Below are 16,534 nucleotides of genomic sequence, written 5' to 3'. Positions count from 1 at the left end.
TTTAATCATTCTCCTGAATCTTTGCAGAACCATCTTCAGGTGATCAACATCCATCTTGAATTCTGGACACTGGAACTGGACATAGTATTCCAGCAGCGATCGCATTACTAAGGTAATAACCTCTCTACAAGTACGTGATATTCCCTTGTTTATGCACCCAAGAGTTGCATTAGCCCTTTTGGCCACTGGATCGCACTGAGGGCTCATGTTCAGCTGAGTAGCTACCGGGACTCCCACATCTTTTTGAGTCACTGCTTCTCAGGACAGAGTCCCCCATCATGTAAGTGTGGGTGATGGTCTTTGTTCCTAAGTGTATGTTCTTAGCTTTGGCCACATCAAAACACGCGGTTTTTGCCTGTGCTCCTGCTTACAGAGTGATTCAGATTGTCTGTGTCAGTGATTTCCCACTCCCCCAATCTCTGCAACACACGTAAACTTGATTAGTCACCATTGTATGTTTTCTGCCAGGTCATTGACAAAAGTATTAAAGAGCAGAGGGCCAAGAACTGTTCCCCGTGGGATCCCACTAGAAATTGACCCGTTCCACAACGATTCCCCATTTGGAGATCTGTCAGGAGCCAGACTGTAATCCATGTAACGTTGATGATTGAATGACAGATAGATAACGTGTCCGTCGATTGTAGACAGATCCAATCCAGCACTTTTCACGAGCATCTTTACTACCGCCCTTCCCACCCCCAATTTTTAAAACTATACATTTTTACGACACCGTTTCCTTGGTGAGGTTCTATTCTCAGTTGTCTCATCAACTTCTCCTTGCTCAGGGAGGTAGGCGGGAACGGCACCTCCTAGTGCCAAAAGCGGGATTTACTTGCAAGCTTGCAGGAGGCAGAAGCAGCTAAGTAGGAACACAGGAGCCCCTGGTTGGTTTCGATGTGAGGGGGTTTCCCTTCTCAGAGGTGCAGGGGGCCAGGTAGCACAGCTGTGAGTCAGTGACAGAGAAGAATGCAATGCAAATCAGCCCGTACTGAGCAAGCTGCGTGAGAAGGACCCAGCTGAGTTCAGTCCATTTGCGTGCAGAAAGCCCCAGTGGGAGCGAATGGGTCCCTGATGGGACAGCCCCTTGCACACACCCTTGTAATGCTTGGGACTCCTCTCCCGTCAGGCGTGTCATGTTGGAGTGGGAGTGGGTTTCCTGGGCCTGCTTGCAGGCTCAGGGCCTTGGCAGGAAAGGTGCCAGCAGAGTCAGTCTGGGCACAAAGCCGGGTTAGATATGCCTCTCTGTCTTAAGGGAGGGCTGTGATTTTGCTGAGGCCAGCGGTACCTGCCAGGGGCAGAAGGTGGCCCCCATCCTTTCAGCATGTGGCCTGCACCTCCGCCCCAGCAGGATGGAGGCACAGCGATTGCCATCTCCATTCTCCTGCCCACCTGCTGGTGCCAGCGGGACTCTGCGGCTCTCAGCACTGGACCGCTCGGCCACTGGGCGTGTTGACTGTAAGCAGGCGAGCGCCCCCAGCTGAGCGTGATTCAGCAAGGTGCTTGGGAGTGCCTGACCCTCAGCACAAGACCAATAGTCTTATTTGTGACCAGCAACCTCTGCAAAGAATCCGCTTTACGATCAGGGCACCTAGGTCCTGGTTCTCTTCTAGCTCAGGGGACCCCAGGGCTGACCCCCGCCCCTGCCCCATGCTGCTTACTACTTGTGACAGCCTGATCCCGCAAGCATTACTCTGGCAGAACTCCTCCGACATGGGGAGAGACACCCACCCCCTCCTGGTGCCGGGACATTGCTGCCTTTCAGCCCGTGCTGAGAACCTCACTCTTCCCTGGATCATGCAGACACCGGAGCTGCCCCGCCCCACGGCCCTTCCGAATCCAGCACTAGTACAACATGGGGTGAACTCCTGAACTGCCCTGCCCCATGCTTGGGCTTCAGCTCCACCTCCTGGCTGTCTTGTCCACACAGGGACTGGCGAGAGGGTGTTGTGTGGGTGGAGGTAGGTGCATTGTGAGGGTGGAGTGGGAATGGGAGGTCTGCAGGGTAGCAGGAGGGCAATGCAGGTGCCCAGGAGCAGGGAGAAGGGAGTGCAGAGAACTGGACAGGGCCCTGCCCCTGTAACTTTGCACTTGGCCCTGCAGAAGCCGCCGCCATCCCTGCAGCATGGAGAGCTTTGTATTCTCCTCTTGCGCCCCAGATGTCTCCTGCCATGGGTGCATCTCCGCCAACAGCCTTTGAACCTTGGTCCATTGCTCGCAGGCAAGAGAAGCCCTTGCTGCCCGGGGGGAGATGCTGCTGTTCTTCCCCTGGAGTCTGGAGACCAGCTAACCCCCTCGCCCCCTGGCATGTCATCAAGAGCTCCAGGAACATGAGCATCAGGGGAGATCAGGGAGGCCGCTTCTGCCTTGTAGCTGAACTTGAAGGTGCCCTCGATCGTTTCTAGCTTCCTCCACCCACCTCTCAGCTGTGTTGGGTGGGTCCATCCTGCAAAAATGCGGTTAGTTTAAGGCGTGTTGCAACTTCCCCTTTTATTTCTTCTGCTAGGTACAAATGCCACTTACCCTGCACGAGCAGCCCTCACTGTTACCTCTGCCAGGACCTCCTGCTGACAGACCAGCACAGGATCCAGGCTAGGCAGCAGAGCCTCCGGCCCCTTCCTGACAGGTGAGTCCAGCCAGAGCTTAATGAGGACAGTGGATGGTGAGAGGTGGGGGGTTATTCCTGATCCAGACCTTCCTTGGCTTTGAAAGCAGGTCAGTCATTAATACCAGCTTTGCAATGTGGCCAGGACTCCTGGGTTCTACTCTTGGCTCTGCCCCTGGCTCCCTGTGGGACCTCGGGCAAGCCACAGCCCCTTTCTGTTCCTCAATTTCTCTGCCTGTCAAATGGGGGTGATGTGACTTATCTTCATAAGGCGCTTTCAGATCCTGAGATGGAAGGGACAATGTCAGGGCTAAGTAGGTGACCAGACAGCAAGTGTGAAAAATCGAGGAGTAATAGGTGACTATATAAGAAAAAGCCCCAAATATTGGGACTGTCCCTATAAAATTGGGACATCTGGTCAACCTAGTGCCAAGTATTAATGTAAGGTTTTCCAGCAGACTCTGGGCTCAGTCCTAGCCCGAGACCTACAGATGCCCATGGCTAGTTCAGCCTTCAAAGGGTTCTGCACCTCCAAGTGTCTATACACAAAGAAGCATGTTGCGCCAAGCACCCCCAGAAGCGAGCTAATGTACCTGAGGGCCGGGCTGGAGACTGGAGGGCCTCTCCTTAAGAGATGCAAGGAGGGTGCCTGGGCTCTGGTGGCTGAGGGAGGCTGGGGATTAAGGAACAAGCTCACCGTGCAAGGCCAGGCGTTGGGAATACTTTCACAGCAATGCTGAGATCCCAAAGTAGAGGCCTTTGTGTAGGCGCCCCCTCGCCTCCTTGGCTAAGGAGCTTCCAGCCAGCCTGGAGCGACCCCATCCAATCAGTTAGCTCGAGTTGCCATCAAGCCAGCTGTAGAAGCAGAAAAGCCGGGTTATTGCTACATTCATGTTCCATCCGCCCTTGGTCCCATTTACCAATGAACCAGTGGAGATTAGCCCAGCCCTCACTGCTGAGAAATGATTTCAGCTGAACTGGGCAGGGGTGATGCCTTCACTCACAACAGGAAACCCTCCTGAACAACAGGAAGCTTTCACTATAATGCCCTCACAATTGTGAGCATTTCAAAACATCTCATGTTTACTTTCTTGCAGAATCCCGGGCTGCCGGAGGGAGGCACCGGCTCTGACCTCTGCTCCATCGGCTGGCTTGTCTTTGTGCTGTTTCTAGCTCTGGGCTTTGCTCTTCCTCAGGGCATGCAGGTTCCTCAGAAGATGCTTGCTCCAGGGCTAAGCCGGTCAGTAGATCCCTCTCTCCCTCCTCTCCTAACTGACATCCCCGAGGCCAGGGCTAGCCTGCTGTACAGCGTGGACTCCTGTCTGCAGCTGGCAGCCAGGCAGAACATCAACCTCATCCTGCAGCACTACAATTACACGGGGAAGCTGGGCAGACGGCGGCCCCAGGAGGACAGGATGAGCCTCCTCAAGGTGGCCTTCATCACCATTAGCTGCCTCATCGTGGTGGAGAACCTGCTGGTGCTGATAGCCATCGTGAGGAGCCTGCGTGCCCGCCGGTGGGTCTACTCCTGCATTGCCAGCATCACAGTGAGCGACCTGCTGGCCGGAGGGGCTTATATCTTCAACATCTGCCTGTCGGGCAGCAGGACCTTCCAGCTGACGCTGGAGCTGTGGTTCTTCCGGGAGGGCATCCTCTTCATTGCCCTGGCCGCCTCCACCTTCAGCCTGCTGGTGATGGCCATCGAGCGCTACAGTGCCATGGTGAGACCCATTGCCGAGAACGAGACCAGCAAGAGCTCACGCCTGCGCATTCTCATCATCTCCTGCTGGGCCTTGGCCATCCTCATTGGGATGCTACCCCTGCTGGGCTGGAACTGCCTGTGCAACTTCCCCAGCTGCTCCACCCTCCTGCCCCTCTACTCCAAGAACTACATCCTTTTCTGCATGGTCATGTTCGGAATGATTCTGCTGGGCATCATCGGCCTCTATGCCTCCATCTACCACCTGGTCCGGGCCAGCTCCCAGAAGACCACCACCCGCCATAGCCGCAATAGGTCCCTGCGACTGCTCAAGACCGTCCTGATGATCCTGGGGGCCTTCATTCTCTGCTGGAGCCCACTCTTCGCCTTGCTGCTCCTCGACGTCTTCTGCGAGTCCCAGACCTGCAAGCCCCTGCAGGGCATGGACTGGGCCCTGGCCCTGGCATTGCTCAACTCAGCCATCAACCCCCTCATCTACTCCTTCCGCAGCCTTGAGGTGCGCCGGGCCGTGCTGTGCTTCGTCTGCTGCTGCTGCATCCGCCTTGGGCTCCGTGGGCCTGGGGACTGCTTGCTCATGGCCGATATCAACTCGGGATCCTCGACCGAGAGCTCCCTGCGGACTCGCGAGAGCTTCCGCCGCTCTGTGGTGCTCAACGCCCGGGATCGGCCTAGGGAGCCTCTCTCCAGCAACTCCAGCATGATGAGCAACCTTCCCAGTAACTGAGGGGACGGCGGCAGGCTCCAGAAGGGGGTCTGCCCATGGGGACTTGCCCTCATGGCCAGGACTGGCTGTCAGGGGTAAGGTCCGGCGGCTGCTCCCCAGGGCCGCCCAGAGGATTCAGGGGGCCTGGGGCAAAGCAGTTTCGGGGGCCCCTTCCATAAAAAGAGTTGCAATACTATAGGAGGCCCCTGTGGGGCCTGGGGCAAATTGCCCCACTTGCCCCCCCTCTCGGCGGCCCTGCCACTTAGACTTGATTATCAGTGATTTCAGTGGTCACTTAACAAAACAAAAGACTATCTATGGAGCGTAATCAGCTCTGTCTTTAAACAGTGGAAAGGGGCAGGTCAAATAGTACCTGTGACTCAGGCAGACCAGCAAGCAAAACACCTGTCCCCACCCTCTCTCTTGATGTTCTCAATCAGCACAGGCTAATTACAGTTCTATTGCCTTTTACTTGTAAAATAAGAACAACATTTCATTCCCACCTCCCTCACCCCCGGAACACAGATCTGTTTGCTGGATACCTAGGTAGATTAGGTGTAAATGTAAATAAAATCTGGTCCGAAGCCTTTCCCCCAGTCCCCAGCTCATCATTGCTGTAAGGGAGAGCTCATTAGACTTTGCTTACAAATCATAACTTGGCCAACGTCACCGAAAATGAATGCACTGGCATCGTCATAAAAACAAAAAGATGTATAAGGAGCTAGTCTAGTTCATACTTTCAAAATCTATACTTTGTCAGATACATGTATTTATCATACACTTTATATGCTTTAAAGTATGTATTAATGTCTCAATTTCAATTCAAATTTCCAAACATCACTAAATTGGCAACATTGCACATAATTAATTCACAAAACTGGGTGAGGGGTGTTTGGGGAAATGTTGGTGGGTGTAGGAGGTGTGTGTAGGGAAATCCCTGAACCACTCTAAACATAGAAGGCTTCAGTGTGTTGTGGACACAATTTTCATCTGCCATTTCAGAAACAGAGGCAAAGGATTTCCCCACCCTCTTCACTGGGACAGCCCTGGATTCTTTTGGATTCCTTTCTAGTAATATACTTGAGAGTAGGAAAGTAATGTAGTGAGTGCAGGACAACTTTTAGTTTGGCATTCATGATGGAACCAGCCATGTCGGTTCAGCCATGGTCTCAGCAGCCAGATTAGTTTTAGATCATGCAGATTTCAGATTTGGATATGGACCAGTGATGTCTATTGTGCTTGGACAGTTCTGTATAATGTGCCTAAGTACACTTTGGCATGATTACTGGCCCCAATAGAAGGATCTGGTAAGTCAGGAAATATTGTTAATCGAGTTACATTGGTAAACAGACATTAAAAATATATAATTACTCATAACAAAGTCCCAAAAGGTGGACTGTCCAATAAACAGAAGCTATCCGCCCTTCAACATCTTTTTTTGTTGAAAAAAAAAAATCATTTAAAAGAACATGGGAAATATATGAAAGAATAAAAAGCAGTATCTTGAACATCTCTTGATAATCCCCCAGATAATTTTGGCATGCCATGTAATCTATAACTGATACTCGGCACTGAATACTCTACGCATTTTAACAGAACCTTATGCTGCCCCTAGAAACCCCTGCCTGCTCACTGCTTGCCTCCTTTGTCCACTGCCACTTTGCCCACCGCTCTGCCCCACACTTGCCGCTGCACTCCCCCCGAGTATATACCATTCAAAGACCAGGGGTCACTTATATTACTGCAACACGCAATCAAATCAGTGAGTTGTAGGTAATCTCTGCATTATGCACTTTGTATAAACTTTTACTTAGACTTTGGAGACCTTGTAATATGTATTATAGTGGGCCCCAAGTAGTATAATTAAAGTAAAGAAATGTCTATTGCTAAGAAGTGGATATGAGATCTTTCTCACTTTGTAATCAGATTGCCCATTGAAATGAATGAGGGTGAATGAGGAAAGGTGTGAAGGCAGGCACCTCCAGACAGCTGCAACCGTGGAGAGGGGTGGAGCCAGACCCCAGACCAGGAGCTTTGCTAGGGCTGAGGTGGGACGGAGCTGGGTGCTGGGTGCAGTCTCCTGGGCTGGGAGCGCCGGGTGGGCCCCAGTGAAGAACAGCAGGCTGGAAGACCTAGACTGACCACCACCCAGCAGCAATAGCCATCCCAGAGCCAGGACTGAAAGCAATGTGCCCTACCCCAGGCCAACTGCTTCACTCCTGCTCTCCCAGCATGCTAGTGATTCTGTGTGGCTGCATCAGGTGGGATTTTCAAAGTGGAGTCTGTTTTTTTTCACGGAGTCCCCGGCGTGCTCGGACTGCTCCCCACTAAGCCTCAGAACTTGGGGAGGCCTCTCTCCCTTGGAGCAGACTTGTTCAGGTGCAGAAGCGTCACGTCTCGAAGCCTCCTGGGTCTCTCCTTGGAGCATTCAGTCCTCTGCCGCCCTCCATGTGCTTCCACAGCGGCTCCACCCCCAGGATTCGGGTCCTGGGGAACCACGGTCCTGCACACGCCCACTTTGCATCAGATGTTGACTCGTAGGCCAGTAACAGAGAGTTTTATTCGATGACAGGACAGGGTCTAAAAACAGAGCTGTAATACAAGCGAACCGGACCCCTCGGCCGGGCCCTTCTGGGGGGCAGTGAGCGAGCCAGATCCCCTAGGTCTGCACTTCACTCCTCTTCCTAGCAAGCTCAGGAACTAACCACCCCCACAGCCCTCCTCCTGGCTCACTCTTTTCCCCCGGGCCAGGTGGTTCACTGATTCCTTTGTCTCAAACTTCAGTTGGCACCTTTGCATAAAGGGAGAGGGGCCCATGGCGCATCAGTGCTAGGAGACCAGAGGCCAGGCATTTAGGTCATGCCCTTTGCTCTGCAGCCATCACACAACCTTATCCCACCACCTAGATACTATAAGAACTGCCTAGGGGACCACGAGGCACCACACAGTATCCAGAGCAAACATAGACAGGCCAGTCATCAACCAGCTCAACCCTTGCTAAATTCACCCCTTGTTTTGCAACCACTGCCCCCCGCCCCGCAAGTGGTCATTTTATTCGTTGAGGGCATCGAAGGAGCCATAGTTTAATGGAAAATTTCAGCCCCACAGCGGTCGTTGCGCAGGAAAACAGAGTTGATGGGAGGAAATGGTTTGGATAGGAGCCCATCCCCTTCCTTTCCAAATAATTTGGAAGGGAATTAGATCATGCCGTGCCTCAGTTTCCCCTTCTGCAGGGAGATAGGGGGAGATAAAGTCTCAGCCTGCCGTGCCATATTGCAGACTTTTTCCTGGTTAACATACATGTCATGATCCCAACTTTAGTTCTAACAGACCCACTCCAGCAGGCAGGCACAAACTCACCCTCAAACAGCAACACCCTGAAAACCACAACACCACCCCAATATTACAAACCTAGGGGGAATCACAGGGTCAAACACTCAGGGTTGGAAGTCCCAGCAGCTGTTCAGGTGAGTGAGGTCACTGAGAGATTATTCCATCCTGTTAGTCTCCCACCGGACCAGAAGAAGCTGTCTCCTCCAGGTGAGCAGGTAGCTTTCTCCCCCCTCCCCAGCGGCTGGCTCTGCCTCCCCTCAGCGTCTCTGGTTGCCTAGGCTGCTGCTGCTTCCGAGAGGTTAGAGCTGCTTCGGCCAGCGGGGTCCCGTCAGGGGAGTATCAGACACAGTCACACCCGGGGCCCGGGGCAAATTGCCCCACTTGCCCCCCCCTCTGGGCGGCCCTGCTGCTCCCGCTCGGGCTCCTGATAGCCTCATGGGAACAGGTGGCCCTGATTGACTGAAGAAGCTAGCAAGCTTGCTCTTAAGCCCAGAAGCAGCAGCAGAAATTATGATGGCTGCTCAAAACAATTCCCACAGCTTCTGCCCTGCCTGCCCTCCCTCCCTCCCTCCAGATAACCTGGTTCTGACCCTTGGCTCTGATTCCCGGCTGCTGAATCTGATTCTGATCCTGGGCTTTGACTCCAGCTGTGCCCTTGGGTCTGGCCTCTGACGCCAGCTGCTCTAACCACTTGGCATGGCCACCCATATATCCTGGTCCCTGCCACTGGGCACTTGCTTTGAGAAGAGGGTGGGGGGAGGCATTAAAGAGATGACTGCAGAGAACTGGATGTCGGTGGATCCGGTGCCGGAAGGAATATGACACCCCTAAGACTTGGGTTCAGCACAGCCTAAGGTTGAGCAGGGAAATAAGCTCAGGGCTGCTGTATGTGACTGAGGCAAAGTCATTCCTCTTCCAGTGTGTGTGTCAGCAAGTACCGGCCAGGCTATTGTTTCAGTGTGTCTGGGGTGTGCATGCAGTTCTGGGCTGGACACTGCATCTGGGTGTAGGCTGTGCCCACGGTTATGGGGTGGGCACTGCTCCAGGCTTTGGTGCACAAAGTGCAGCCCCAGGGCTGAGGGGCAGCTTGCTCGCTCGCAGATTGTGGTGAGCGGCAACTCTCCCTCCCTGCGATGCAGCTGATGAACCGTGGGCATTCGACCCCTGCGGAGCGAAGCCATCCAGCGATTCCCATCCCCGGCTTGCAAGGCCGATGCAGCTCCGTAGCGAGAGCCCAGCCGACCTGGCAGGGCGTTTGAATGAAATGGATCAGCTGCTTAGGTGCAGCCAGTGAATCTGCGAGTGGGACACGGTTAACCACCTCCAGTGGGGGCATACTGCAACCACTGGCCTGACTCCATTCCTGCGGGCCTGGTGCTGTGCCAGGGCATACGGTGCATGTGTCGCAGCCCTGGCAGCAGTGGCTTACAGGCCTGCTGTGCCTCTGGCCCATGGCATAGGGTACGTCTGCAATTAGGGGCCTGACAGTGTTCCAGGCTGGATGGGCTGCCCGCCACGCTGGATGGCACCGATCCAGGGGGTGGGTACAGTTGTCACTTGAAAGGTCCAGCTCGGGGCGGGCCCCTTTTGGGAGGTCGAGCATTCTTCCAGCACATCAGCCAGCCTGGCACCTGCTCAGATATATCCGTGGCTCCTGGTGCAGAACTGTGCTGGCTGGGACTCCCCGGGACTTCCATGGGCTTTGGGTCGGGCACTTAGGGACGCGGCTCCATTTCCCCTTCCTCTCCAACCTGGTATGGAAATGACAGCGAGTGCAACGCTGCATCTTACCTTTTGCAAACAGGGTTTTGCAACAGGCAACTTACACCATTGCACCAAGGGACCGGGGGTGTGTGTGTGTGAATCTGTGCCCCAAACGCTGCAATACATTGTGTAGGGCGAGGATTCCCAGGAAAGAGAGAAGCATTTATGGTCCCAATCCTGAGGACTTTACTCAACCCTCCCGAAGTCAATAGGAATTTGCCTGAAAGAAGCAATACAAGATTTGCTCAGGTATGAATTTAATCTCCCAATAGGCCAGTCCCCAACCTACAGAGGGGAAACTGAGGCCCCAGGGTCAAAGCTAGGGATTGAACCCAGGAGTCCTTACTCCTACTCCCAGGAGCCTTATAACAGTGAGGAAGCTTGAGATTGCATTAGCCTCCCAGCTGCCTTGGTGCCTTGACTGGCCCATTGAGAGTGGCGTACTGGTGCTCCCTCCTCTAAGCCTGTGGGCGTCTCTCTGCCCATTCAGCCATCACCTGGGACTCTGGCCCTGATGGTTCAGCTGGGGCCTTACTGGTACCTGTGGCAGGGGAAGGTGTTGCCACGTGGATACAGCATCACGGGACGCAGCTGGCAGGGGCGCGGCAGTGCTAGGCAGTGTGGCAGCAAAGGGTGGGCATGTGTTGTCACTCCGCATGGGAACGGCAGAGCTGGCAGCCCTTGTGGGTGGCTGTGGCAGGAATGGAACAAGGCTGGACAGGTGGGGTGGCCCTGGCAGCGCCAGGTGGGCATAACGGCCATACGACCGTGCTGAATGGGTGGGCAGATCCAAAGCAGGTGGCGATGCTGGAAGAGGGGTGGTCGGGGTGGCTGGGTTTCAGGGGGCTTTGGCAGAGCTCAACAGCTGTCGCGGGGCTTGCTTGGGCGCACTAGCTCAGGATGGCTGTGGCAGACGGGCATGGAGGGCTAGAGCAGGCTACTGGAGAGATGCCGGGGGCCCTGGCTGGCTGCATGCAGCAAGGGTCCACCATGCCAAGGGGACATGCTGAAGGACGCCACGGGGAGTGTTGTCCTCCCGTTTGGTGCTGATGTGGGAGAGGGTTCTGGGGCAGGAAGGCAAGGCTCTGGTGTGGTACTAGCGGGCAGAGAGCTCTGTTCTGCATTGCTCCAGCAAAGCAAGGTGGAACTGCGCCTTCTTGTAGCTACTATGAGAAGCAATGTGCAAGGGGGGTGGGGGATGCATTTCTTTGGGGGAGAACTGTCTTTCTTATTTTCCATTCCCTGTTGCAAATGAAAGAGGAACCAGCTAACCTTGCTCGACCATAGAGGCTGAGAGCATCTCCACTGCCAAAGAAGGCCAAGTTCCTGGTGAACATCACTGTAGCATGAAAAGCAGGGTCTCCTCCTTGCATGTGACTTGATACAGGGCTGCTCTCAGGAGACTCCAGCTGGGCTGAGCCTTCTCTAGCGAAAGAGGAGCAGGGGTTTTGTAAGTCCACTTCTTCTGCAATAAATCTTTTTTACAAGAAAGTCACTCGTTTGGCAACACCTCCTTCTGTTCTCCTCTCATCAGTTGAACAGCACATCCCACAGGAGAGGTTCTGACATAGTAGGGGGAAGTGAATTCGGCGCTGGAGAAAGGTGCCACTGACTTTCCATGTCACCTTGGGCAAGTCACAGGGGGAGGGGAGGGCAAATTTTTCCAAAGATTTCCTGGGCAGATTTTCAAGCACCCTCAGGGGAGGCAGGGTTTTCAACCCCTCTCCACTACCAACTCCAGGCTCCCCCTGTGATGTCTTTGGGCAGGTTTTTCAATGAGTTTGGTGCTCAACTTGCTTTTGAAAATGGGATCACTTATTTTGGTGCCTAAATGAGAGCTGAGCCCATGTGAAAATGGGCTCTAGGGGGTATCTTCAGAAACATTTAGCATCCATCTAACTCATCTTAGGCCAGTGCTGGGTTCTTTGGAAAAGACACTCCTGACTCTCTCTGGGCCTCGGTTTCCCATCTGTAAAATGGGGGTCATACTCCTTCCTTTCTCCCACCCTTTGTTTGTCTTCTCTATTTAGGTTGCAAGCTGTTTTTGGCTGAGACCATCCCTTCTTATGTGTCTGCACAGTGTTCAGTGCAATGGGAACCTGATCTCCACTGGATTCTAGAGGTGCAAAGAATAATCCCTCCTGCAATAACACATTCATGTATTTATGAAGCACCCCCGATGCAGAGCATGAAGGAGCTACCCTACCCTACCTTTCCCTAATGTCTTTCATCTGCGGCATTAGTTAAGCCTCACAAGCCCCCTGCGCCTCAGGGAAGTATTAAACCCCATTCTACAGAGAAACTGAGGCAGAGAGAGAGGTGCTAAATTTAAGGTCACACAGAGTATCAGTGGCAGAGCAGGGACTGGAACCCAGGACTCCTGACAGCCTCTCACTAACCATTAGACGAGATGGCTTTCATGGGACAAATCCTTCAGTGCCCAGGGCTATAGCAGGACAAGGGATTATCCTATTGCTAATTGAGCTGAGAAAGCCCTTGGGTGGGTCTGGTCTTGAGTTAACACAAAGTTCCCAGCCAAACCACCTAAAACTCACCTGCTTCTGGCTTCTTTTGCAAACTTGGAGCTCTGGAAAGGGTCACCATACCCAGGGATCATACAGGGAAATCTGGGGTGGTTTTACGGCTTCCCGTGCAAACCACATGATGGCTTCAGTGCCAGCACCTGAAACTTGGAGGGGCGGGACACCACCCTGGCAGCACTGCTGTTCCCACCCCACCTCCCTTGAGGTGCTGCTCAGATCTGGCGTTTGGCTGAGGAGTCAAACCCACCATGTGGATTGTAAGGGCAGGAGAGGAACCTCCGTCCATCGTATTCCTCAGCATGTCAGAGAGCCTAAATTTTCAACTTTGAGGCTCAGTGGCCTTTGGTGCCCCCTTGTGGGTTTGGTCTAGAATCATTGAACGGTCAGGCTGGAAGGGACCGTGAGAAGTCATCACCCCCAGCAGCCCTGTGCTGAGGCAGGACCAAGTGAACCTAGACCATCCCTGACAGGGCTTTGTCCAATCTGCTCTTAAAAATCTCCCATGAAGGGGATTCCACAACCTCCCTGTTCCAGAGCTTAACTACCCTTAGCGTTAGAAAGCTTTTCCTAAGATCTAACCTAAATCTCCCTTGCTGCAGAATCAGATTAAGCCCGTTACTTCTTGTCCTACCTTCAGACATGGAGAATAATTGATCACCGGCCTTCCTACAACCTTAAACATCTGAAGACTCTTAGCAGCTGCTCCTTCTGTCTTCTTTTCTCAAGACTAAACGTGCCCAGGTGTTTTTTTTTAACCTTTCCTTATAGGTCGGGGTTTCTAAACCTTTGATCGCTTTTGTTGCTCTTCTCTGGACATTCTCCAATTTGTCCACATCTTTCTCAAAGCGAGGTGCCCAGAATGGGACAACTGCCTCTTGTGTCTTATATGCAGCCCTTTTCATAACCACATCACACTGTTGACTCATCTGCTCTTTGTGATCCACTGTAACCCCCAGATCGATTTCAGCAGCAGGACCACTTAGACGGTTATTTCCTATTTGGTAACTGTGCATTTGATTTTTTTCTCTCTTCTCAAATGAAGCACTTTTGTACTTGGCTTTATTGGGTTTCAGCGGGCTGATTTTAGATCAGTTCTCTAAGAGTGCGTCTACACTTGAAATGCTATAGCTGTGCTGCTGTAGCGCTTCAGTGTAGACACTATTTATGTGGATGAGAGAGGTTTTCCCATCAGTGCAGGTAATCCACCTCCCCAAGAGACGGTAGCTAAGTCAGTGGAAGAATTCTTCCATCAACCTAGGGCTGTCTACATTGTGGGTTAGGCTGGCATCGCTACTTCTCCCGGGACTGTGGATTTTTCACACCTCTGATTGATGTAGTTAAGCCAACGTAATTTTCTAATGTAGATCAGGTCTAATATAGTCCCTCTGGAAGCTCCCTAAACCCTCTTCTGGTTCAAAAGCTCCGTGGAGTGGCATTTCCTGGGCCCAGGCACCTGGAAGGCGGGTGGCCCCCCAGCTGCATAGCCACACTCAGTCTGCTCTTTCAGAGGACAAAGGACTGGAACAAAGGACACTGGGCCCAGTCCCAATTATTGCAGGCAACCCCTTCCTATAATCTTGTTCAAAAACTTATCGAGCTCCACTTTTAAACTAGTCAGGTTGTTTGCCCCCACTACCCTACTGGGAGGCTGTGCCAGAGCCGCCCTCCTCTGATGGTTGGAAATGTTCACACACACACACAGCTGGGCAGGAATAGAGCTCAGATTCTCTTTTTCCAACAGACATTCCTCTTCCCCTGCTTGCACTAAAGGAGAGAATCTCCATTTAGCCCATAGCAGTTTAGGGCACATGACTTGCGGTTGGGCAGTTCTGATCCCACCCAGTAGTGGGCTGGTGCTGGGGGGTCTGAAAATGGAGCGAGAGGGGAGGGTCTGGTTACTGTTGGTTCTTTGATGCTCTGAGTTCTTTTCTGTGCCACGGTAAGTGGTGTCATTTTGAATCGTTGGCAAATCCAGCAGGTGAAAAGTGCGTGAGCGTCAAGGCTGCCCATGTTTGTATGACAGGGTGTTTCAGGAACAGCTCTGGATCTGGATCAGGGCTGTGAGAATGGAACTCTCAGCTTCACTTCAAAAGGATCTGTGAAGAGGGAGCCCTGTAATGCAAACAGAAGGGCCCTCAATATAATACAGATGCTCTCTGTCTGACTGGTGCATCACTGCCCTCTACAGGGTAGAATCAGAACTGCCTACCTGTGTTTCATAAGCTCTACACTGCGACAGCTGAAGGATATTTTCTGTTCGCTCAGGTGGAGGGCTGGCTTTTGCAGGAGGGGGCTTTGGAGTTTCATCCGTGGGGTCACCGTTATGTTCTCAGTGGTTGGGGCACACCGTGTAGTCACAGCCATGCACTCAAGGCATGGCAATGAACTTGTACCACATCCTACAGGGATGAAACCATTCATCGCTCATCCATTTTCTTAACCGCAAAAATGACAAAACAGCAATCACTCTGCAAAGACCAAGTGTGGGTCTGTTTTGACGCCCTGGGTGGCTCTCACCCATTTCCTAGCAGCCAGGCAAAAAGACCCCCATCACTGTTGGCCTCTTTGGTGGTATTATCGTCAGAGTAGCCAATGAGTGATAATAACAGTTACCTCCTTTTGCCATAGACCCCAAAGCACTTCACAGAGGCCAGTCCCATTATCCCCATTTCACAGATAGGGGAAATAAGCCACTGAGAGAGAAAGCAGCTTGTCCAAGCTCAGCTAGCAGCAGAGTCAGGAACAGAATCCAGATCTCCTGAGTCACAATCTGCTGCCCTGTCCACTATGTCACACTATCAATGGGTCCTTACACTAGAGTAGGGAGGGTCCCTCCAGGTCAGGACTGAAGCAGGCAGGCTGTGGGGGGGCGAGGGGGGGAGTTTTCCGTGGATTTGGCACCCTTTCTCAGTCACACTTTCTATTAGGTATCAGAGGGGTAGCCGTGTTAGTCTGGATCTGTAAAAGCAGCAAAGAATTCTGTGGCACCTTATAGACTAACAGACGTATTGGCGCATGAGCTTTTGTGGGTTCCATGTATAAAGGACTAGAAAATGATCACTAGCTGTTACAAGCATGTGCCAGTCATACGCATTCTAGTTAGTTATAAGCCCATCTGCAGAAGGTGTTAAAGATGGTTCTAAACTGTGCTTGTCAGTAACCTATTGGACTCTATAACAATCTATAACAGTTGATTAACCATTTATGAAAGCTGCTATTAACCCTCCATTAACTATTTATCAAGGTACTCTTCCTATACGCGTGACTTTTTCCTCCAGCTGCAACGGCACACGAGAAAGTGACCAATAAATAAATAAAAGCTGTTTCCTTTCTCCCCATCTCAGTGCAGAGAGGTCACCTCTGCCGCTTGGATGGATCAAGCTCCACAACACGCGATACTCACAGCAGGCACAATCACAGCAGCCGGATTGTTGGGCTAATCAGTTCTGTGGCTGGCTGAGTTGACCCTGAGGGCTTTATAATACCCATTGTGTGGCTGGTGCATGAGAAGTGATCTCCTGCTGCTTTATATATCCTGGACCCCTTACAAATCCAGATTATCGGGTCGTGTTTTAGATTCCCCCTCTTTAAAATGGGGACCTCTCACAGGGATGGTGGGAGAGTAAATTCATTAAAAGGGTCAAGTCTTAAGTTTTTGACTCAGGCAAACTAGAGTTGACTTCCACCTAGGCTAAGAATTAGTAACTGGGGATCTGCTTTGGTTTTTTAACCAGATTACATTAGCAGCTGGGATCCCTGGAAAGAAACTACAGCAAAATCTGATTTGAGTGACTACTCAAGGGACTGACAAAAATCAGCTGTTTAAATAAAACTGGCACATTAAATCTCTCTCTATCTCGAGGTTTTGT

The 16,534-nt window shown here is 52.3% G+C and overlaps 1 protein-coding gene across 1 annotated transcript; it reads left to right on the top strand.

The window, feature by feature from the left end:
• The first annotated feature begins 2,509 nt into the window (after positions 1–2,509).
• Positions 2,510–5,536, top strand: S1PR4 (sphingosine-1-phosphate receptor 4). Its single transcript, XM_032779340.2, has 2 exons — positions 2,510–2,623; positions 3,700–5,536. Exon 2 carries the CDS (start codon positions 3,802–3,804, stop codon positions 5,044–5,046), a length of 1,245 nt encoding a protein of 414 aa, XP_032635231.1. The 5' UTR covers positions 2,510–2,623; positions 3,700–3,801; the 3' UTR covers positions 5,047–5,536.
• Positions 5,537–16,534: the final 10,998 nt, after the last annotated feature.

The sequence above is a fragment of the Chelonoidis abingdonii genome, chromosome 11 (genome assembly GCF_003597395.2).
Source record: "Chelonoidis abingdonii isolate Lonesome George chromosome 11, CheloAbing_2.0, whole genome shotgun sequence".
Lineage (NCBI taxonomy): Eukaryota > Metazoa > Chordata > Testudines > Testudinidae > Chelonoidis > Chelonoidis abingdonii.
The sequence above is the reverse complement of the archived record's forward strand: the minus strand, read 5'-3'. Positions and strand labels throughout refer to the sequence as shown.

What these genes read in the sequence shown, in the direction of transcription:
- S1PR4 (XM_032779340.2), top strand. Translation starts at nt 3,802, where the DNA reads ATGCAGGTTCCTCAGAAGATGCTTGCTCCAGGGCTAAGCCGGTCAGTA.